This window comes from Neofelis nebulosa, chromosome 6 (genome assembly GCF_028018385.1).
Source record: "Neofelis nebulosa isolate mNeoNeb1 chromosome 6, mNeoNeb1.pri, whole genome shotgun sequence".
Classification (NCBI taxonomy): domain Eukaryota; kingdom Metazoa; phylum Chordata; class Mammalia; order Carnivora; family Felidae; genus Neofelis; species Neofelis nebulosa.
In genome coordinates, this window is record NC_080787.1 from 29,986,164 (window position 1) to 30,011,217 (window position 25,054).

At 37.3% G+C, this 25,054-nt stretch overlaps 1 protein-coding gene across 4 annotated transcripts in view; it reads left to right on the forward strand.

Annotated features, from left to right (window-relative positions):
- GMDS (GDP-mannose 4,6-dehydratase) overlaps nucleotides 1-25,054 on the forward strand; it is a 639,676-nt gene that overhangs the window by 45,370 nt on the left and 569,252 nt on the right. Inside the window, exon 1 of one of the 4 annotated variants that reach the window (XM_058733197.1) lies at nucleotides 24,573-24,656. The exons of the other annotated variants lie outside the window; for them this stretch is intronic. Within the exon in view, the coding sequence (XP_058589180.1) occupies nucleotides 24,588-24,656 (69 nt within the window). The 5' untranslated portion in view covers nucleotides 24,573-24,587. Of the gene's footprint in view, nucleotides 1-24,572; nucleotides 24,657-25,054 lie in introns of those variants that run through there. 4 annotated transcript variants of the gene reach the window in all.

Genomic DNA, 25,054 nt, shown 5'->3' on the forward strand with positions numbered 1-25,054 from the left:
TGGAATCAGTTATTTTTCCAAGGACCTTGGGAGCAGGTTTATTTTAAGTTTGAAAGTCTTTAAATAAAAAAAAAAATAATACTTTGTTTTTCATCCAACTGCTGCTAAAGCACTGATTTTGGTTGAAGCTTTGCAGTGTAGGGAGCATTAATGGTTTACCTCTTTGCCAGGACACTTAGAGCAGTGTTTTGGACATAATAGGAGCTTAATAAATATTTGCCAAATTGTTGTATGGATTGTTTTATTTGACCAAAAACTGAATAGTGGTGGTTCAGTCCTTCTCCCCCTTTACGCTTGAATTTTAGTCTCTTCATCTTTATTCTCAGTGATGACCCATATGCCTTATCTGAGATTGCTGAGCCTGTTTGGGCTCCCACATCTAGGGGCTTCTCTTTCATCTCAGAATGCTTTTATGTCTACATTTTGTACAGCTTTTAAAACTATCCCTGATCCTGGTCTATTATTCCTTATTCCCTGACAGGAGCAGCAGTTCCACTGTCCCAGCTGATTGTCCTCCCAGGTTCCAACCTGGTAGGATTGCTGCCATCTGTATGAAAACAGACTATGAGATAGCCCCTTGCTTTTGGTCCTCCGGTGGCCTCCAGGAGGAGGCCTCTTTCCTCTTTCCTAACACTCTCTGACCATTAGTCTTCTGAGGTGCAGCTACCTAGTGTTGTTTGTTAAATGGTGCTTCTTCCCACACTGTGACCACAGTCTCTTCTAGGCCTGTCATTGTTTTGTTCTTTTATTCTACGTGTACCCTTGCCCCTGCGCCCCGACCCACCATAATAGAACTTTTTCACGTATCTTTATGAAAGTTAATTTATATTTTATTTGCTTTCTTTTTTCGAAGTGAGTTCACATTAAGTATCTCCTTTGATTCCTACAATTGCCCTATTAGGACCATTGGGTCTGTATTGTTTTCATTTTATGAGTGTAGAAATGGAAGCCCAAAGCTTGTTGGCCCTAAGATCCCACCATTAGTAAATGACAGATTAATGAGCAGCTGGGATTAGAATTTAGAGCTGTAGAGGTTTTTTCACTATGCTTTACGGACAACCATAAATCAAGGGACTCCTTGCAAAACGTTTTGAGGCATTCTTGAGTTAAAATGGTCTAAAATGGCTTTCCTGAGTGATATTGGCCCCTTATGATGAGCTTTTACTTTGCATTATCGTTTTATGGTTTCTAAAGTAGTGAACAGACCTTTGCAGTGAAAGCCCATGTTCCCTTTATTCAGTTCAAAAATACTGGGAAATAATGGAGAGTAAGGAGTATTTTTGACTTCCCTGTCCCTTAAGTCACCTGGAGAGGGAGTAACCTTAGGGAAGACAAGTTAAGTAAAACATGACATGAGCATACAGAAGAAATTATAAGAAGCGACCTAAAAAAAAAAGTTTTAAATGGTGATTTTTTTTTTAACAACTATTCAGAAAATGACTTTTCAAGAAGAGGACAGTGTGCTCTTACAATCTGAGATTAGAGACCATGTCAGGCTGCATGAGTACAAAATTATTTTAAGATTATTCTCAATTGGTAAGCTCAGTGTTTCTAATTTAGTTTTTCAAAAGGTTAATACAACTTTGTCATGCTGAAAAAGGTGACAACTGAAAGAGTAAGCAGACCCTTTCTAATGCAAAGGCTACCTGCGATGTTTTTCTCCAGTGACTATAATCTTTATAGCAGTTTTATCATTTTTATTCCCTTGCCAAACATGAGTTTGGGGCTGTGCAATTTTCACAGACAATGCATGTTTAAGTGTACGTTTTAAATGTAATTAGGAGTGTCCTGTAACTTGTATTATTATCTAAGAGTTATTGTAATCTTTTTGAATTTTATCCCATTGATTTTCATTTTTTTTTTTTGTTAGGCAAAGTCCTTCGAAATGGTAGTCATGCAGATACTTACTGCTGAAGCAATATTTTGTTTAAGTCTGGGAAAAGTATAAATTGTGAATATATTTATATGCATTGTCATTGAGAAAGACATTCTTGAAATCTTAATTTTCCCAAGTAGAAAATAACATTTGAACCACTTAAGGAGTTAGTTGAGGTATTGCTATTTTGTAATTGAATCCAGATGTTAAAAAAAAAAAAATTCGTGTCAGAGGTAGTATAACTTTTCTTTATCACATCACAAAATATCACATCTAGTTGGCTTTTAATCAGTTGAATTATAGAGAAATGTAACAAGTTCTAAATGAAAAACAACATTAAAATTTCCCACACAATTTTATATTTGTTTAGTTGCATGAACTATAATTCAAAAGGGATGGATTAAATGATTAATTGTTGAAAGTTTAATTAAATTTTAGGTGGTTAAACTAGAAAAAATGATAGCAAAGTTGTAATTTTGGAATCCTTCTATATTATGTCTTATAAGAGTACTTGATTTTAATTCCTCCTTTGGCTTGCTTAAAAAATTAGAAGCTATTAACTTGGTAGACTTGTTTTCAAAGGGGATAAATATTTTATGGGAATTTCGAATTCTGGAGCAGTTTTTTGGACTCCTTTTCACTATTACCTAATTTCTGATCCTATAGGACAAATGATTTTAAGAATACTAATGTGAAATTTTTTTCCCCCACTTTACATGTCCTTTGGGAATTAAAAAAAAAATTACTGCTTTTTTGAGGAGAGGAGTTTCACCAAAAAAAGAGCATCTTGGTGGGGGGGGTACCTTGGTGGCTCAGTTAGTTGGTTGAGCGTCTGACTTCAGCTCAGTTATGATCTCATGGTTCATGGGTTGGAGCCCCACATCGGGCTCACTGCTGTCAGCACAGAGCCTACTTCGGATCCTCCATTCCTCTCTCTCCCTGTTTCTCTCTCTCTCTCTTTCTCTCTGCCCCTCCCCACATCTCTCAAAAATAAGTAAACATTAAAAAAAATTAAAAAAAAGCATCTTGGGACATAAGCCCTATTTAAAAAACCTGTAGGACAGGTATTACTACTGTAGTGAATTGGTCTTGTCTGAAGTTTAAAATGCAAATTAGAAAATTGTAGGGGGAAGAGTAATTGAAAATGCTGTCAAACGCATTGGAAACAATCAGATGTTATTTGAAAAACACAGTCTTTGTCAAAGATTCCTTGCCATGGAATAAGATTATTTTAATTACTTCAATAAATAATTCTTGAGCATTCCCCATGTTCAGGCCTAGTGCTAAGGACTGGAGGTAGGAGCCAGCTGGAGACTGCTGGCCTTAGCAATTAAGTACTCTTGCAAGGGATATTTGCATATGCATCCAACAGAATAACTTCCCTTTCACTTCTGGGATGGTGCCGGGAGGGTAGGCATATAATAAACAAGTAAACAGAACTATTTTAGGTAGTCATTAAGTACAGCGAAAGAGATTAACCCCATGTGGTATGAGAGGGTGCAGAGTGGCTAAAGCATTTCCAGGTGCTATGTCTAGAGATGGTTTAGAAGAAGATTCCTTTATCCCTGTCACCTTCTGTCTCTTTCTGTCAAGAAAAAGAAAACCTTTACTGAAGCCCCCAGCTGACTTTCTTTTATGTCTCCTTGGTCTGTACTGAACTGCATGTGTTCTCCCAACCCATCTGTTGGCTCACTTCTGGAGCTGAGTTGCACTGGGAAGGGATGGATAAATATATTTGGGATTTTGTTAGAAAACTTAATAGTTAACAAACACCACTATAATTTTATTTAATAATAACTAAAATGTATTGAGCAATTACTATGTGCCAGGCTATATGTCCTCAACACTTTATGTGCATTATTTAATCCCTTTATCAGTATGCTGAAGTAGGTGCAGAAGCTGAGGAGTATAGAGAGGAACTGGGATACTAAGCTAGCACCCTAATCCCAGACCTGGCATTCTCAAAATGCCATCTGTAGAAGTAGGAAATATATATTTGAAATATTCTACACACATCTGCTAATTATAATGAAAAAAGAATTGAGGATCTGAATTGGTTAACCTTCAGTAGCTAGAAAACTCATTTACATGAAGCTTTTTGTTTCTCTGCAATGTGGAGCAGTTACTGTTTTTTTCACTAATTGTATGTATAACAAAATATGTCACCTTTGTGTATGTTCAGGCTATCTTGCTTAGGAATCTTTTTGTGTACATAAACTAGTTTTTTTGGGTCCTGATGGGAAGGAGTATATGTTCTGTCTGTGTGTGGCTAATAGCAGTAGTGCTAAGCTAGTCACTTAGCTCAGTGAGCCTTTGTTTTATTGAAACAACTTAAGAATCTGCCTTAAGCTTCATATTAAACATTGTGATAAATCATGCATTAAAATTCCCTAGATTTTCCCCTTAATTTAAAATTATTTTTATCTTACTTTGTCCTTTTCTTAGGACTACTTATCTGATTTCTAGAGGTTTTAATAATTGCACAGGTTTGATAATGCTAAATATAAAAGCAGCATAGAAGTTTTCTCAACTTTAGTTCTTTAAGAGAGAGAGAGTGTGTTTGTGTGTGTGTGTGTGTGTGTGTGCGCGCGCACGCGTGCGCGCTAGGGATGCGTTATACTTCAGAATTTGAACATGGCTTTTCTCTTTTTACTTGGCATTTGTAAAATCTCATACTGCAGTTGTGTCTGTGCCTGCTGGTTACTGGGGAGGTAGGTGGTAGGGTAAGGACACCAGCCTGTTGTATAGGCAGTGCTCCCCCTAGAGGAATAAGAGGTTCAGTAATTAGTCGTAGAACTCAAGAAATGGTGAAACATTACATCTGGAATGGAATGGCTAGCAACATCTACCCCACAATATATATTCTTGGTTCAGTATGGATCAGTGCTCTTATTTTGTCTCCTAGGGATATTTAAAATCAAAATTAACCAAGCAAAACCCCTGCCATATGCTAATACTAAATATTGCCATCATTTAAAATAATGGGTATTTTAACACTAGAATAGTGAGGAAGTAATCTCAAGAATAGAAGATTTTATTAGAAATCTGGATATTGAGCTCTAGGCTTGTCTGATATTATCTTAATTTTTTTTTCCTTTGTAATAGCTTGGTGAACTCTGAGTCAGGGGTCTGCATTATAAGAAGGAGGTCCAAATGATGGTCTCAAAGTGATGGAAGAGGTAGTTATTACCTGTGCTATGGACAAAGTTAGATTACCTTGACCCAAGACACCCTTATTTTTCCTTAAATGAGGATGGTGATAGTGTTCAGAGGGATGTTTCACAGCTTGCTTAATGTAGCCCACTCTGCGGGCCTTATAATTCAGTTAGTGATAGTTACTTAACAAAAATGGACAGATATTACTTGAAGAAAATAGTAAACAAATGGTCTTTCTAAAATTATGGGCTTTCAAATTACCACATTTTGGGCATGTTATTTTCGAAAGTACTTTTACTTCCCTTTAGGTGTTTCAGCTACACTGAGCTCTTCTACAGTCTGGACTGCCATCAGTCTATGGGAAAATGTTTTGAACAATCATGTAGACAGTTTCCTATAAGCATCTAAGATATGTGGACTGCGATTGGTACTGCCTCTTTGTGACTCTGTAACACAGTGGGAAGATTGTATGTGTATTCTCTGTACAGTACTCTAGGTAGTTTTCCTGTGACTGTAAGATGTATGGTATATCATATATGTGTGTATATTATATATGATAATATATATAATAAATAAATATATGTGTATATTTATTTCTTGGTTCTCAAGATCTTATTTTGGAGAAATATTCTCAATTTTCTTTTGGTACTCAGAGGAATTTACTTGTGTAATTGCACTTAGTATTTAAGAAAATTGCTTCTGGCAATGTTAATATTGCAGTCTTCCCAGGAGAACCTTCAAATGGAAAGGTCTTTCATCACAGAAGAGAAGGGAGGGTCTAATATGAGAACCACTTTTATTTTTATTTAGCGATGGCATGCAGTTGCTCTCATAGATAATATTCATTCCTTCAACAAGTATTTATTGTGCATCTGCTAGGAATGAAACAGTTCTAGGAATAATGCATATAAACTCATAGGCAACTTGAATCCAATACACAGTCTGTATGATTGTAATTCTAAACTCTGTCATTATAAGCTCAATATTTTATTCTCATTTTGGCATAGACAACCAGTTGGTTGTTTATCATTCTTTTCTTCTTCCTTCTAAACACAATCATTGTATTATTTGGATTCAGCTCTTTGCTTAGGTAAAGGATGGTATTTTCTAACTTCCTTAACTGTCACTGATTCTGTGACTGATTTCTGGCCAATGAACATAAGTAGAAGTCTGTGAATCTTCTGGAATGGCTGCTTAACGAGAGTTGGTCCCCCATAACCTTTACCTTCCGCTTTCCTGCTACCTGGTATTTGGATGTGATGTCTGGAGCTCCAACAGCAATTTTTGATGATGAGACAAACTTGAGGATAGAAGTAAGAAAGATAGAAGGGGCATAGGTCCCTCTTTATTGTTGACCTAGTAATCAACAGCCACACCAGCCCTGGACTGACAACTACTAAACTTCTTTTATGTGACATGTGTTAGGTTTTAACTTGTATGCAGCTGTACCTAATCCTTACTAAATAACTCATGTTTTCAAGGTTGTTTTTGACCTTAACAGCATGATTATAATTAGAACACCACCGTTGAGCAGACTTCTGGGGGTTACCAATGTGCTTATCCTCCCTTCATGTTCCTGCTGACAGTAGTTCCAGATTGCAAGTAAGGAAATCCTCAGATTAAGGAACATCAACTGCACTGTTCCTGAACAAATATGCCTTGAAAAACTTCAAATAGAAGTTCTTAAAGTACTTTCCAGATCAGCAACACTGGTATCAACCTGGGAATTTGTTTGTAATCTCATGGCCATACCCTAGACCTTCTGAATAGAACTGTGGAGAGTGAGACTCAACAGTCTGTGTTTTAATGAGTGACTCTGATGTAGGTTAAAGTTTGAGAACCACTGCTTTATGATTTTATGCACCTTGTCACTCAGATAAGCAAGGTGGTGTTTTCATATGAGGTTGACCAGGCAACGGTGGGTTGGTTGGGTTTGAAGTTAATTAAAATGGCCATTTCGACTCTTATCAAGTGGTTTTCCCTTATTTACGGTGGAACTGACAAATGAGCACTTAAAAAGATGCATGAATTCATGCAAGAAATAAGTATACCCCTTAAGGGAGTCAGTACAATTTCTAGTGCCTTCTAGTGCATCCCAGAATCACCACTGGAGTTTGCCAGTCAGTGCAGCCCACCTGAGGTAAGAATCATCAAATACCAGAGGAAATGATACTTTGTTTGAATTGGCAATTCTGGTTTCAGGTTTGGATATCTGTGCTTTTTATGTTCTCTATTACAACATCAAACTATTCAGTGAAGAATGGACAAATTGCTTGTGAGAAAGACAATCTACCAAAACTGACTCATGAGGAAACAGAGAACACGGACACTAGTATATTTATTAAGGAATTCATAACATTATCAGAACCCTTCTCTCTCACACACACATGCAGAAGCCCTCCTAAACAAACAAAACCCTGAAAGTTTAGGCTGAATGCTGAAAAGGAACAAGCCATGCAGAGCTCTGGGGGTGCAGTACACAGGAGGAGAGCAAAGGCACCAATGTAAAAACCTCCTCGGTGAGGTCTCTGATGTGTACAAGGACCACATCATTCAGGATCTATAAGAACTTGACAGAGTGTTTGGATTTTCTTCTAATTGAAATTGGGAATAAATGGAAGGTATTAACTAAGAGAGTTATTATAATCTGATTTGAAGTTTGATAAACTTGTTCTGGCTGCTGCATGGATGATAGACTATAGAGGGCAACAGTGGAAGAAGTAAGAGCAGTTAGCATGCTGTTAGAATAATTTGGATGTAAGAAAATTGTGACTTAAACTAGAGGATGTGGTGGGAAGAGTTCAGATTTGGAATACAAGTATGCTTTGGAGATATAGCAGGTTCAGTCCCAGACCACTGCAGTAAAGAGAATATTGACATAAATTGAGTCAGATGAATTTTTTGGTTTCCCAGTGCATATAAAAGTTACATTTACACTATACTGTAGTGTATTAAGTATTCTGTACATACATTAATTTAAAAATGCTTTATTACTGAAAAATGCTAACCATCTTCTGAGCTTTCAGTGGAGGGTCTTGCCTTGATGTTGCTGGCTGCTGACTAATCAGGATGGTGGCTGCTGAAGGTGGAATGGCTGTGGCAGTTTCATAAAATAAGACCACAGTGAAGTTTGCCATGTTGATTGACTATTCCTTTCACAAGCAATTTTACTGTAGCGTGCAAGCTCCTTGCTAGCATTTTACCCACAGCAGAAGTTCTTTCAAAACTGGAGTCAGTCCTCTCTAGCCGTGCTAAGTTTATGTAGTATTCTAAATTCTTTGTTGTCAACTGCATCTTCACCAGGAGTAGATTCTATCTCTAGAAAACCATTTTCTTTGCTCGTCTGTAAGAAACAACTTCTTATCTAGTCAAGTTTTATTTTGACATTGCAGCAGTTCAGTCACATCGTCAGGCTCTACTTTTCATTCTGGTTCTCTTGCTATTTTCTTTTTTTTTTTTTTTTAATTTTTTTTTTAACGTTTATTTATTTTTGAGATAGGGAGAGACAGAGCATGAACTGGGGAAGGTCAGAGAGAGGGAGACACAGAATCTGAAACAGGCTCCAGGCTCTGAGCTGTCAGCACAGAGCCCGATGCGGGGCTTGAACTCATGGACCGCGAGATCACGACCTGAGCCGAAGTCGGCCGCTTAACCGACTGAGCCACCCAGGCGCCCCTCTCTTGCTATTTTCAACATATCTGCAGTTATTTCCTCCACTGAAGTCTTCAGCCCTTCAAAGTCATTTATGAGGGTTGAAATCAACTTCTTCTAAAGTCCTATTCATGTTGATATTTTGACCTTTTCCCATGATTCATGAATATGCTTAATGGCATCTAGAATGGTGATTCCTGTACAGAATATTTTCGATTTATTTTGCCCAGACCCATCAGAAAAATCACTGTCTATGGCAGCTACAGCCTCACAGAATGTATTTCTTTCTGTTTTTTTAAAAATGCTTTATTTATTTTTGAGAGACAAAGAGAGAAAGAGAGAGAGAATGAACGGGAGAGGGGCAGAGAGCGAGGGAGACACAGAATCTGAAGCAGGCTCCAGGCTCTGAGCTGTAAGCACAGAGCCCGACACGGGGCTTGAACCCACGAATTGTGAGATCATGACCTGAGCTGAAGTCAGAGGTTTAACCGACTGAGCCACCCAGGCGCCCCAAGAGTGTATTTCTTTAATAATAAGACTTGAAAGTTGAAATGACTCCCTTATCCAGGGCTACAGAATGAGTGTTGTATTAGCAGGGATGAAGACAACATTAATCACGCTGTACATCTCCATCAGAGCTCTTGAGTGGCCAGGTGCATTGTCAATGAGCAATAGTATTTTGAAAGAAATCTTTTTTTTCTGAGCAGTAGGTCTCAATAGTGGTCTTAAACTATTCAGTAAATCATGTTGTCAACAGATGTGCAGTCATCCAGCCTTTGTTATTTTATTTAGAGAGCACATGCAGAATAGATTCAGCATACTTTTTAAGGGCCCTGGGATTTTAGTAATGGTAAATGAGTATTGGGTTCAATTTTAAGTTACTAGCTGTATTATAAACCCCTAACAAGACAGTCAGCTTGTTCTTTGGAGTTTTGAGGTCAGGCATTGCCTTTTCCTCTCTAGCTGTGAGAGTCCTAGATGGCATTTTCTTCCAATAGAAGGCTGTTTCATCTGTATTGAAAATCTGTTCTTTAGTGTGTAGCCACCTTCTTAATGAGCTTTGCTAGTTCTTTTGGATAACTTGCTGCAGCTTCTACATCAGTACTTGCTTCTGCATCTTGCATTTTTGTGGCTTCTTAAACCTCATGATCCAACCTTGCTAGTCTCACACTTTTCTTCTGTAGCTTCCTCATCTCTCTCAGTCATCATGGAATTAAAGAGAGTTGGGGTCTTCTCTGGATTCTGGTTTGATCTTCTATCCAGACTGTTAAAACTTTCTCCATATCAGCAGTAAGGCTGTTTTGCTTTCTTATCATTTGTGTAATCACTGGAGTAACACTTTTAATGTCCTTCAAGAACTTTTCCCTTGCTTTCACAGCTTGGCTCTTCAGTGCAAGAGGCCTAGCTTTTGGCCTGTTTTTGGCTCTTGACATGCCTTCCTTACTAAGCTTAATCATTTCTAGCTTTGGATATAAAATGAGAGACATGTGACTCTTCCTTTCACTTGAATACTTAAGAGACCATGTAGGGTTATTAATTGGACTAATTACAATATTGTTGTGTCCCAGGGAATAAGGAGGCCTGAGGAGAGGGAGAGTAATGAGGTAATGGCCGGTCAGTGGAGCAGCCAGAACACATACATTTATTTCGTAAGTTCATCTTCTTATGTGGGGAAGGTTCATGGTGCCTCAAAACAATTACAGTACAACATCAAAGATCACTAATCATAGATCACCATAATAAATATAAGACTATTGAAAAAGTTTGAAATATTGCAAGGATTACCAAAATGTGATCCAGAGACAGGAAGTGAACAAATGCTATTGGGAAAATGGTGCATTGGCTTGCACAATGCAGACTTGCTCAATGCAGGGTTGCCACAAACCTTCAAGTTGTAAAAAATTCAATGTCTGTGAAGGCAATAAAAGTGAAGCACAGTAAAACAAGGTAGGTCTGTATATTTTAGAGTCAGGATGTATGGAATTTGCTATAGGATTAGACTTTAGGAGGTGAACTTTTCAATGAGGGCATTTTATATACAACTAATGGTGACTTAGGCTGAGGAAGAACAATATAGTGATTTATTTATTTATTAAAATGTTTATTTATTTATTTTTGAGAGAGAGAGAGAGAGAGAGAGAGAGAGAGAGAGAGAGAGATAGAGAGAGAGAGAATGAGCGAGCACAGAGAGAAAAGGAGACGGAGAATCTCAAGCGGGCTCCGTGCTGTCAGTGCAGAGCCCAAGGCAGGGCTCGAACCCATGAACCATGAGATCATGACCTGAGTTGAAATCAAGAGTTGGACACTTGGGGCGCCTGGGTGGCGCAGTCGGTTAAGCGTCCGACATCAGCCAGGTCACGATCTCGCGGTCCGTGAGTTCGAGCCCCGCGTCAGGCTCTGGGCTGATGGCTCGGAGCCTGGAGCCTGTTTCCGATTCTGTGTCTCCCTCTCTCTCTGCCCCTCCCCCGTTCATGCTCTGTCTCTCTCTGTCCCAAAAATAAATAAAAAACGTTGAAAAAAAAAATTTAAAAAAAAAAAAAAAAAAAAAAAAAAAAAAAAAAGAGTTGGACACTTAACCAACTTAGCTACCTAGGTGCCCCTGTTTTAATCTTTTGTTATTTATTTATTTTTAAATTTTAATTTAAATTTTAGTTAGTTAACATACAGTGCAATATTGGTTTCAGGAATAGAATTCAGTGATTCATCACTTACATACAACACCCGGTGATCTTCACAACAAGTACCCTTCTTAGTACCTATTACCTATCTAGCCTGTCTCCCACCCATCTCCCTCTGTCAACCCATAGTTTGTTCTCTGTCATTACAAGTCTTTTGTGGTTTGTTTCCCTCTCTTCTCTCCCCCTCCCCATATGTTCATCTGTTTTGTTTCTTGAATTCCACGTATGAGTGAAATCATATGGTATTTGTCTTTCTCTGACTGACTTATCTCTCATAGGATAACACATTCTAGCTTCATCTGCATCATTGCAAATGACAAGATTTCATTCTTTTTGATAGATAAGTAATATTCCATTGTATCTGTATACTACTTCTTCTTTATCCATTCATAAGTCAGTGGACATTAGCCCTCTTTCCTTAGTTTGGCTATTGTTGATAATGCTGCTATGAACATTGAGGTGCATGTACCCCTTTGAATCTGTATTTTTGTATCCTTTGGGTAAATACTTAATAGTGTAATTGCCAGATTGTAGTGTAGTTTTATTTTTAGTTTCTTGAGAAATCTCCATACAGTTCTCCAGAGTGGTTATACCAGGTTGCATTCCCACCAACAGTACAAGATGGTTCCCCTTTCTCTGCATCCTAAGCAACACTTGTTGTTTCTTGTGTTGTTAATTTTAGCCATTCTGACAGATGTGAGGTAGTTTCTCTTCGCAGTTTTGGTTTGTATTTCCCTGATGATGAGTGATGTTGAGCATCTTTTCATGTGTCTGTTAGCCATCTGGATGTCTTTGGAAAAGTATCTATTCATGTCTTCTATCTGTTTCTTAATTGGGTTATTTGTTTTTTGGGTGTTGAGTTTGGTAAGTTCTTTACAGATTTTGGATACTAACCCTTTATCTGATATGTCATTTGCAAATATCTTCTCCCATTTGTAGGCTGCCTTTTAGTTTTGTCAGTTCTTTCCTTTGCTGTGTAGAGTTTTCTATCTTGGTAAGATCCCAATAGTTCATGTTTGCTTTTGTTTCCCTTGCCTTCAGTGACCTGTCTAGTAAAAAGTTGCTCTGGCCTAGGTCAAAAGGGTTGCTGCCTGTGTTCTCCTGTATTTTGATGGTTTCCTGTTTCACATTTAGATCTTCCATCTATTTTGAATTTATTTTTGTGTATGGTGTAAGAAAGTAGTCCAAGTTTCATTCTTTTGCATATCGCCATCCAGTTTTCCCAACACCATTTGTTGAAGAGAGAGCATGTTAGGGGGACTTGAGGGAGGGGCAGAGAGAAGGAGAGAGAGTCCCAAGCAGGCTCAGCATGGAGCCCCACATAGGGCTTGATCCTATGACCCTGGGATCATTACCTGAGCTGAACTCAAGACATGGACACTCAACTGACTGAGCCACCAGGTACCCCAACAATACAGTGTTTTACACCATCAACCATATAACTCCAAATCGGTTGCTTCAGCTCTGCCACTTTTTATCAGAGTGACTTTGGCTAAGGTTTGCTGTATCTTCAATTTCCTTTTTTGTAAAATGATCATCATCCATCTTGGAGATCAGTGGGAGAATTAAATGAGAAAAAGTATGTTAAAATACTTAGAATAATACCTGCCACATAGTAAAAGGTCAGTACATAATAGTCATTACTGTTTTCCTTTGTAAAATTTTACACATAAAAAATGTCAGTATTAAAAAAAGCTCTTTGTCAAAGCACATATACTGTAGATTGTTTTTTGTCATTGAAACAAATAGTCATGATAGCTTTAGGCCTTGTATTAATTATGTAGGAGATAGGTGACTGTTGGCTGTTGACAGCACCTGACATGAGCATGAGCCAAAGAAGAGTTGTAGAGTGGTCTAAGTAGTTTACCACATTTTGGCAGTAGTAGAATGAGATAGATTATATGATGATTTCTGGTTTCTAACCTGATCCCAAACCATCAATTACCTGAACTGGCAGAAAGACTAACATAAAGATGATAGGAAAATGACCTTTGTTACAGGCCAGTCTACAGCTATAGTGATAGGAACTTAATACGTGAAGTATGCTTAGAGAAACGCTGGGAAGGATTGGCCTATCAGAACACAGACAATCTAAGGTACTGGTTTTATCATTTCCTGAAAAACCTTTCTTTCAGAATGCAGGGCATCCAAATTAAGGAAGTTTGAAAATCAAGTTGTTCAGAAATACTTCAACTTCATCTCAAGGGAAATTACACCCTCACCCTCCTCCTTTAAGAAAAATGTTAAATGCTGATTGATTTATGTTGGTTCACAGTAATTTTATCTTACCAATAATTTTTGTTCTTACAAAATGAATTTGTTTTCCTAAGATATTATGTAATCATTTAAAGATTTCCTTTTCTCCTACTAATATGAAGATATTTCCCTTACCCACCCTCTCAGCTTTCTAGACTACCACCTTCTACCTAAAAGGGCTACTACAGTGTTTTTTATCAAAATGCACCATGTAGGAAGAAAAACATAGCAGAATCATTGGGATCAACCTAAACTACTTATATTTCTTTAGTATACCAATAAGATGCTATTTTAAAGATATAAAAAATTCATTTTAAAGTCAAACACTTTCTCCAAATCATTACCGAAAACATTGTAGGAGCATTTTTAAAGTCATTAAAAAAATATTGACACATAAAACAAAAATTGCAGTCCAAATGTCACAATAGCATTCACCTCACCCAGGGCTTCCACAGTGAGCCTACTGTACTGTGTCTAAAGAAACTTGGCATTTTGTCTAAGAACAAGTCAATAACAGGAACTCAATCATAAATGCCCTGGTTTCCTGCTAATATAGGACTTTCTGCTGCTGACTTGCACTGGGCAGGAGCACACAAGTTTAAATAACAGCTGGCAGCAAAGCCTGACAGGGAAGGCAGTATTATTTTTAAATTGGGGAATTGTTTTTCATAAATTTCTTTTCTTACATATTCTTTTCCAATTTTACCATCATTATTCATTTCAAAATTGAATAAATGTTCTCAAAGTGGCAGGAAAGACTATATTGAATCATTAAATGTAACTCCCTCCAGCCCCTCAGTGGCCTCAAATAATTTCAATACATACGCATCAGCCTTTTATTAATTGGACAAGCCTTCAAAAATGAGGAAAAGTAATTTATGTTGGCAATTTGATTAACAGGCTTCCTATGAACACACATTCCTATAAAGTTAACAAGTATGAACCATTCAAGACACACCAAGAAAAGTTCTTAGAAACCTTTCAAATGAAAATACAGCAGAATACTCATGGCAAAAGGGGGTGCATAGCCTCTATCAAAGTGCCTTTGCTACTTGACTCAGGCTCGCTTTCTGCAGAACTTGTCAAGTGTAAAAAGGCTTTAGGACTGTGCACATGATCTGGGAGACCTTTATTTCCCCTGCTGCTCCAACCATTCTATCTACTAAGGTCCAGAACCAAAGGCACAGTTCATCTTTATTAGAGTAAGAGGAATTTCATGTTAGAAGTCATACATGGTATTGAGATAAACCACACCAAACTTGGCGCCATGTTAAATTCAATAGCTCCTTCTGGGCCTCCCTGTCTTTGCCAGGATGTAGGTCACAAGTCTAGTCTCTGAGCCTGTAGGCTATCATGACTGTTCCCACCTTACCTGGTTTTCATCAGTTAACTCCATTCCCATGTGTACAACCAGGCCCCTCCTTCCAGCCAAAGGGCACAGAGAGAATTATGAGGTAGTCAAACAAACATTTGAGTTGAAACCAGACATTCAAGCACACCAGTGTCAGAGAAAATTGTATCTGTCAAAAAGAGAGAAACTGAGAATATGGCAATAGTTACCCAGAGCCAGCAAGGTGCAACTCCCGTTTTGCCATAATGTGATTATCTATTATAAGTTATGTTAATTAACAACAATAATAATGGCTGATATAAATAGCACTGGAAAATACCCTGTAGTAGCTATTGAGTTAATGCAAACAAATACTGCTTATTTTAAGGTTTCCCCTCCCTCTAAAACTACTGTATAAGGTTTAATAGTTTGAAAAAGTTACATCTTTTTCATACTTCGAATACTTAAATGTTTTCTGTACTAGTCTGATATTTTTCTCATTACAACATTGAACATCTGCACAAAGGGTTGACCTGACAGTTAAAGAACAAACAAAAAAGAGCTTGGATCCAACACAGAGACCACAGGAAGCTAAGAACATCTCCTGAGGAATAGTTATGTGAGGTCAGTACTCTAAATTGTTACACCAAAAGTTGGGCTGAATATTTACAGTTAAAAATGAAATTGCCACCAATTGAGATGATTTTTGTTGCCTTTTCAATAAACTGGGTTAAGCCATATGAAATTACCAATATTCAACCATTTTCAATGGTTTTGTATGGCTCAATATAAAATTTAGTTTCAAGATTTTAGGGGGTTTTGTATGGCTCAATATTCAGTCATTTTGAATGGTTTTGTATGGCTCAACATAAAATTTAGTTTCAAGATTTCATGGGGTTTTGTGTGGCTCAACATAAAATTTAGTTTCAAGATTTTAGGCACTTGCTATTATGTTCATTCATTTAATAATTTGTCCAGCTTTAATTCGGTATGCTGTGGTGTGCCACGGGCAGGCCTGCCACTGCCCTGAGAACAAGCTAGGCACATAGAACACAGAAGTGTGTAACTGTTGAGCCTCATAGAATTTTAATAGGGCTGCAGGCCTTTGAGCCCTAAAGTGGTTCCTCCCCAGCTTAGAATATAATAAGTAGTAGCCTGTGCCTCTGGGTTCCTCCAGATCTGGTGTTCTTACCCCAAGTAAGCTATATTGACAGACAAACTACAGGGACCTCTGAGAGGCTGTTCCTATTCCTACTTTGTTATGTTTAGGTCTTACATGAATTCATGCATCTTTTTTTTCTTAGTGTATTTGAAGCCCTGTCATTGGGTTCATACTCCTTTAAGAAAGATTGTGATTTTTTTTTATGAAGTCGTCTGCTCATCATTTTGAAATATCTGTCTTTATTCCTGGTAATATTCCTTGTTTTGAATTTGACTTTGTTTGATATTAATTAGCCACTCAGTTTTCTTATGGTTAATGTTTGTATTGTGTATCTAAGAATGTTCATTGTTGAGTTTAATACACATTGATAGCCTAATCTGTTTGTTTAGAGGTTAGACTCCTAGAAATCTTGGTTATTTGGAAAATAGCTTTTTGTTTTTAGAAAAAACTTTCTGAGTCATTAAAATAAGTGTTGTATGTCCTAAGCCCTTAGTCCATGGCAACGACCCTCACTTCTTCTGCTTACTTCTATTCCTTACTGGGCTCCCTGCTTCTACCCTTGCTCTTTATACTGTCTTCAGCATAGTGATCAGTGACTCTTTAAGTCAGGTCATGTCATCCTCATTCCAAAACCCTCCAGTGGCTTCTAATCTTACTCAGAAAAAGCCAAAGGCCTTACTGTGGTCTGCTAAAGTCTTTCAGGAAATAGTTCCTGCTACTTCTTTGACCTCATTTTCTACTACTTTTCCCCTGCAGGCCTCAGCCACACTGGCCTCCTTGCTGTTCTTTGCATACATTGTGTACATCCTCAGCTCAGGGCCTTTGCACTTCCTTTCCTCACTTGCTGGGTCATTCTACCTCAGATAGCCAAATGGTTTGTTCTCTCTCTTCCTTAGTGTCATCTTCAGATCATGCCTGAATTGTATTTTAAGTATCAGTACCCTCCTTCTTATTTCCTTTACTTTGCTTTATTTTTCTCTCTACTACTTTTCATTACCTGACATGTGCATTTGTTGATTGTCCATCTTCTTTGTTAATTAAGAGTGTTAAACTTTCTAAGTTTAGGGACTTTGTTGATGTTTCCTGCTGGGATCCCTACTGCCTGGAATACTGTCTGACACATGGTGGGTGTGCAATAAATATTTGTTTAATAAATGAATGAATGCATACTAGTACTATTTGTACTTACAATAAGGTTTCCAAATGACAACATTCATGTATATAGCGTTCAAGTGCGTAATATTTCTAATCTGCTGTGAGTTGGAATATCATTTATTATATAGTTTGGGATTTTTTTTACCCTTCAATCTTTTAGAACTCCTTAATTCTCAGACTGTCCACTTTTTTTTTTTTTTCCACAAATATTTCCTGAATCTGCTCTGTACTATTTCTAGGTACTGCTAAAAAGTAGTTAACAGGCAAATAAGAGTCCTGTTGTTAAGGAGTTTATACTTGAATGAAGGAGACTGAAATAAATGAAGGCAATTTCCCCAAATGATAAATACCATGGAAAGAATTATAGGAATAGAAAGTAAATTGGGTTTGTGGCTGGGGTACTGCATTAGTTTGTTGGATAAGACCTTTTGAGGAGCTATCACAGGAACTGAAAATGGAGAGAAGGAGCCAGCAGCCTGGAGGAGGTGTTAGGGAGGGGGCAGTGAGTAGAGCAGGTAGAAGGGAGGGAGAGAGGGGAGCCAGGCAGGAAGTAAGTAGAGGATGGATTGGGTTGGATTTTGTAGGCCATAGTGTCAACTGTACCTTATATTCCAGTTGAAATGGAAGCCAATGGAATGATATCTGATTTACATTTTATAAAAGATCGCTAGCTGCTTGTGAGTTGTTGTGTCAGGGAGTTAATTTATTTTGGGCTCCCAGTAAGTTCTCTAATAGAGAGATTTCAGCATAATACTTAATTTTTATTTGCATCCATAAAACTGGCATTTTTTTATTTAATGGGTTTTAGGAAAATCTCAATTATTAAATACATAACACCATATATTGTGGATATGAAAGTTAAAAACACAAAGTAAATTGAATTAAATATTTAATCTAAATATTTAGGGGCACCTGGGTGGCTTAGTCACTTAAGCATCTGACTTCAACTCAAGTCATGATCTCACAGCTCGTGAGTTTGAGTTCCACATCGGGCTCTGTGCTGACAGCTTGGAGTCTGGAGCCTGCTTCGGATTCTATGTCTCCCTCTCTGTCTGTCTTTCCCTGGCTTGTGCTCTGTCTCTCTCTCTCTCTCTCTCAAAAATGAACATTAAAAAAATTTAAAAAAATATTTAGATTAATTTAAATCTAAATATTTATAAATCTAAATAAATAAACAATATTGGATTATGAAGTCTTTTATATGTTATAGGAAGTTGCATTTTCAAATTACATTTCTGAATATTTAAAATATTCTAGTTAACTCTCAAATGAATAGATTGTTAGAAATTAGAGATTTAACTTTATGAAATAGGTAGGATCTTTTATTCTTTCCCTAGGGTAGCAGTGGCAAATGTTTGCCTCACCTGAATTATCAGCTTGATGAGTGGCTCTTTTCTGTGTCTTCCCATTCTAACTGGGAGTGGTCTTAGGGATGGGCTAGAGGCATCATATAGACTAGTAGAATTTTACTAGTCTGCTAGTTTATTCTGTTGTTTGTATTTCGGACAACAAAAAGTACACAATGCTTAGTTTTTCTTAAACTTGATGAAAAGTCTAATGTGGTATAGAAGTTATTCTGCTGTGGTACAGAGTTATAACAGTTCTAGTATTTTCCACTTTCACAAGGTCAATCATAATTTTCTGATTCTGTAAAATACCTTGTATCAGTAAAATAATATAAAATTTTTTTTAAGTTTATTTATTTATTTTGAGAGAGACAGAGACAGTGTGAGTGGGGGAGGGACAGGGAGCAAGGGAGAGAATCCTTCTGCTAGCACAGAGACTGACATGGGGCCTGAACTCACGAAACTGGGAGATCATGACCTGAGCCGAAACCAAGAGTCGGATGCCTAACTGAGCCACCTAGGCACCCCTAAAATAAAATTTTATTTGTAGCTCCATGTGTCTTCCTTGCTCACTTCCCTCATTCTTTATGTTTCCAATCCAGTGATTTCTGGGGCCTGATTAAAAATTGATGTAACCTTGGACCTTCTAGTCCTTGAAGAGTCCTAGCATGCTTTCATATTGTAGAAAAGAAAAATACACAGATTGACAGCTGTGTCACTGAAGGAGAAACAAAGTGTATTAGTTAATAGCAAGGCCCTCAAAGCATCTCTGGGAATTTTGGATATATTTATTTCACTTCCTAACAACTATTTTTTCCTGTCATGAGGCAGGCAGTGATGAGACACCTGTTAACAAGACAGCCCCTTTTCCAGGAAACATACAATCCCTTAGGAATTACATATATTTGTACATGTATACATTACAAATATATGTATGAATCCAGATTTCTCATCATGGTCAAGGAAATTAACCCTCCAGCACTTGGTGCAAGTTCTGCATTCTTGGTTCCTTCTTTTATCAGCTAGTCTCAAGCTCAGCTTCTGGTGGCTGTTTAAACTCCACATACTTGCTATGGAGTGATGAGCCTGTGGGGTGATAGACATTATTTCCTTGGTATAGGTGGGGGGGGGACAAGAATGATTGTTTGGTGTCTCCCCAATGGTGGATGACAGCTGAGGTTTGAGCCCAGAACTTCTGACTCTAAAGCTCATGTCTTTCCACTGATACCCTTGTTGTTTCTTAATAATGAGTTCTTGAGGAAGTGAATGAAAGACCAAAACAAATCTGCCTTTGAGCCCTGCAGACCTAGAAGCGATGGAGAGTAGGATTATTTCTTTAGGGAACATTTTTCCTTTGCCATCCCTGCCTTGTTGCAGACCCTTTTATCAAAGGTGCCATTGTTTTTCTCACAATGCTGTTTATTTCATAGTAGCACCTAGAAGTAGGAAGTTTTGAAAATTAAAGCCATATTGTTAGAGGATTTCAAGGAAAGGAGACCCTTTGATTGGCACTGAGGAAAATGTCCTATGACAGTGTCCTGAGCATGTCTCACTTTTTGATGTGCTCACAGCAGGGCCTGAGTTTCTCAAGCTGTGGTGCTTGCCCACGAAGGCAAATGGTACAGAAACAGGGAGGCCTTTTTGCGGGAAACATAGTCATTTTTATAGACGTGCCCATTGACGTGGTCAGGTTTAGCAATTTCACTCAAGACCACACAGGGAGCTGGAGAAACAGCTGGCAAAAGAGCATCTGCCTTCCAGCCAAATGGTCTTTTCCTAAAACTATCTACCTTCCTCAGGAAACTAGTCTTTTAATAGAAGCCTTACCTCCACCAAGAACCTGGGCTGGAAGATGAATAGAGCCATCTTGAGAGCTTCCTATCCATTCAGTGTTTCCACTGGGCAAGTTGTATGGCCTTGAATCACAGAGATGATTCAGAAGCACAGAGCACGCTGACGTGAGGGTGCAGCTGTGCATAGTGCACCTCCCAGTAAAATCAGTAATGGAGAGTAGTGGTTATAATGTGTGTGTGAGTTTGCTAATAGCTGAGTTTTATTGGTTCTCCATTGAAAAGATCACTGAAAGAGTGAGGAAGTTGTCTCTCCAAAGAGGGGTGTGGGACTGCTGCTATACCCAGTTCACCTCATTGATCCCATTCACTTAATTAAAAGTCTCAAATTGTCACTGTTTTTGTCTGTCTGTCTGTTTGTTTGTTTTGGTAGATATCCATTTAGAGTCAAGTTTTAGATAATTCTCATCATTAGGATTGTCATGGCTATTGTCTAATGTACTCTAGCTGCTAGGCTATTTTAAGATAAAGGTATACTTTGGACATAATCTGATTTTATAAAAATTTGAGCACCATAAGAGTCTCCTTGGGAATTCTTTTGGTTGTCACAATTTGATGTCAAACAGAGTCATAAAGATTGGCATTCTGCAACTTTCCTCTTGTTGACAGAGTATACCTTGTTTAACTTTTTTCTCTGATTTTTAAATGATGTCTCTGAGCACCTATTGCCACCTTGCTGACAGTTAAGACAGTGCCCTGTTAGAAGTTAAGTTTGCTATTCTGAATTGCCCAGACCTAGGCAAGAGGTAAATAAACCACAGGCAAGCCTGCTGTGTGATCTACAGGTACTGTGAATTTATTTTGGATTCAACACTTAGTGTAGGCATCAAACACTGTTGAAAAGACATAAGAACAATTATAGAGGCCCACTATGATAAATTTTCAGGTGTGGATTCCGTGCTTAGCCCTGTGAATTTTTTTTAAGTGCTTCTGAGTGGAGTTGTGCCTTGTGACCTACACTGTTACTAAATTTTGGTAAGTGTAAATTCTTTTTGGTCCTGGTATCAAAAGTAAAATATGTAGTATCCAATTCAAAGTTTGTTCATAGCACAAGGTGTTTATTCATGCAGTGAGGGAAATAAACCACCAGGTGGCTCAAGTATATAGCATCTGCACTTCTTAGTCCTGGATAATTATACTTAAGTTTTGCAGTTGCTTTCCACTTTTACCAAAACCATTGTGAGCATTGATTTTTTTCACATAGTCTTAGAATGTTAAAACAGAAGTTTGCCTTTTTGAATTGTGTCACTGACTAGGATTTACAAGTTTTGGACCCAAACACTATGTTTTGCTAAATATATAGAAAACTTGAACATTATTTTTTTTTGGCAGAAGTGAGTGTCCGTAAATTGTCATCTTAGAATGTTATGATAATTTATTTATCTGTTTATTTTGACATATACTTTCCACAGTTGCAAAAAAAAATTTTAAAGTTATGTTATTAAGTCACTAATTAATAGATATGTTGTTAAATTTCACTTTTGAAATTTAAACTGTTAGCCTGGTTTATATTGTCTTATTTTATGCTTGCATTCTTTAGAAAAATGAAGAGATACAATACCTAAAAAATCAACACATAGTTTTTGTGGACTTATTATTGCCCAAGAGGAATTAAAGAAACCAATTTTGTTACATGATAAGAAAGGTTGCTATGTAGGTTCCTACCAGCATAGACAAAAAAAGATTTAAAATGCCAGAATATTTGCTTTATTTTAGAATGTATGTGTAATAAAATTAAAGTAAAATTAACCCTTGGGATTCTGCCTTTTTGGCAGACCGAGACACATCTTAATTTTGGTTCTCTTTATTTTTTAATCACAGATTTCCTGGAGTTATGACTTTTTTTCTGATAAGTTTAAGGCATATGAGAGCATAAAACACTTGTTTAAAAATTTTCTGTTTTCTGTTTATCTAGGTCTTTTACTTGAGAATTTTTGGACAGTCATTAGGACTATCACTTTTATTATAAAATTCGAAAAGGGAAAAGGTGAAATTCAGAACAGGGTTTTTTTTTTTTTTTCTTTGTGTTAATTCTGGTTACAACTTTTGCTGGAGAAAAGATAACAAAGGTTTTTAAAAAACTTGTATTAAAACTACTGTGATTTTATTTGTTGTTGTTAATTTCATGTAAGTGTAATTATCTCAGAAAGAAAACCAGAATTTTTATTGATATTATTAAGCATGTTTTTGTGTCATTTTAGTGAAGGCTGATAATTCCAAAGACACTTTTTAAAAAAAGCAGAATAGCATTTATTTAACACTGCTCTACTCTAACTGCTCAGAGGCAGTGTTACGGTGTCTGAAAGTCTTGATATATGTTCTGTTGACTAATAAATATGTTCTATTAACTAATAATAAAAATAGTAATTTTCCCCCTTGTATACACGGTTAGCTGTGTGGTAATCAAGAATCTTAAACAATGCCATCTTTGTTAAGATATTAGTTTTTGTTAAAGAAATTGATGTGGTTTAAAAAAACTATCAATGAAACAAAAAGACCAAATAACCCCCAAAGAAATCTTATACTGCACTCAATAGACTTATTTTTTAAACTATTGTTGTTTGGGGGACAATGATATGTGAAATAGTTTAAATCAAATTATTAATTATGTTAATTACAAGTAAATACTTTCACTGTAAGAGAAAAAAATAAAAAAAAACTATCAATGTATGTGAACGGTATAGAGGAAGCTGCATGTATGTTTCCTCCTCCCCCATGATTAGGAAAATAAAACAAACAAAAGCGTGTGTGTGTGTGTATGTGTGTATAGCACTTTTTTTTTTTTTAATGTTTATTTATTTTTGAGAGAGAGACAGAGAACAAGCAGGGGAGGGACAGAGACAGAGGGAGAAACAGAATCTGAAGCAGGCTCCAGGCTCCGAGCTGTCAGCACAGACCCGACACGGGGCTGGAACTCCAAAGTTGCAAGATCATGACCTGAGCTGAAGTCAGATGCTTAACCGACTGAGCCACCCAGGCGCCCCATGTGTGTGTAGAACTTTTTAATCCTACTTATTTTTTATTTATGCTGGTGGCTTGGTATAAAAGTGGAATCTTTTTTGTCATAATGATAAATTAGAAGTGTGTAAAGCAAGTTGATTGATAAGTAAGGAAGTAAAATTGGTAGAAAATGCTTAAAGATATCATTTAGTGTTATAATCCTTTTAGATATATTTATTTATTGGGTTTAAACAACTGTATATGTGTATCCCAGGAGGAATAGACCTTTAAGAATTGTGAAGCATATTTCCCCTAACTTTATTTTTCATATTTCTTTATAAGCTTTCAAAAATTTTTGCATTGTATTTTAATACCCTTCCTCCTGCTTTAAAATTCTAAATTCTTTTTAATTAGTTTTACTGTGTATGTTGCTTCAGAAATGACAATAAATTTAAAAATTTAGCTTTGATATGAAAAGAACTTAAGTATAGAATACAAAACTGCCTTGATCAATTGGTGCCTCTCCTCATATACACGTAGTCCAAACTGCTGACAAAGCTGAGATTAAGTCAGGATTTCCTGAGGTTTGGGAACTACCTAGCTTGACTTGCATCATGTTGAATTGAGAAAGACAGGTAATATTTATATGTCATTTTTTTTTTTTTTTAAATTTTTTTTTTTTTCAACGTTTTTAATTTTATTTTTGGGACAGAGAGAGACAGAGCATGAACGGGGGAGGGGCAGAGAGAGAGGGAGACACAGAATCGGAAACAGGCTCCAGGCTCCGAGCCATCAGCCCAGAGCCTGACGCGGGGCTCGAACTCACGGACCGCGAGATCGTGACCTGGCTGAAGTCGGACGCTTAACCGACTGCGCCACCCAGGTGCCCCTATATGTCATTTTTTAAAAAGCACTTTCACTAAGCTTTCACTGTTTCAGGGATCGATGTGGCTGTTGCCTGTGAGTTTGGTGCTTTTACAGTCTTAAAATGAAATTCATGGTTAACACATCTTAACTACCACACATTAAAAAAAAAAAATCTATATACTGTTTTTAGTGCAGCTAAAAAGAGAAAGTAATTTGTAAGGAGAATTTGTGTTTTTGTATATAAAGGTGTAGATGCTGTTGCATCAGAACATTTGGTGAAGCACTCAGATGTGTGCACCTCAGCTCGAATCCCAGATGTGATGGCTGCAAATCCAAACTGTGACACCAGTGAAGGGCAGTGGCAGCTCTGCAACACTAGCGGCCATGCTGTTGGTATCCTTGTTTTTTGAAATAGACCAATTTGGGTAAATTTGGAATAAAATAGCAGTTTTCCTTAACACATACTCTTTAATACATACTTTGTGTCTCTGTAAAAACGTAGTTAGGATCTGTGCTCAGATAATTAGAAAACAGGTTTGTTGTTGTTGTTGTTGTTGTTGTTGTTGTTGTTGTTTTTAAATGCACAGGAATACCCAGCAGGACTTTTGAAAACTGCGAGGGAAGGACAGTCTTTGGCTGTAGGACTGTTCCAGGTATTGCAGTACTGCCAGCATTCCTGGTCTCCATCCCCTAAGCCAGCAACATCCCTCAATGATTCTGTTAATCAGAATGTTGCCATAAATTTCTAGCCCCCTTCCTTCCTTTTTTTCATACTTGAAGACAAGTT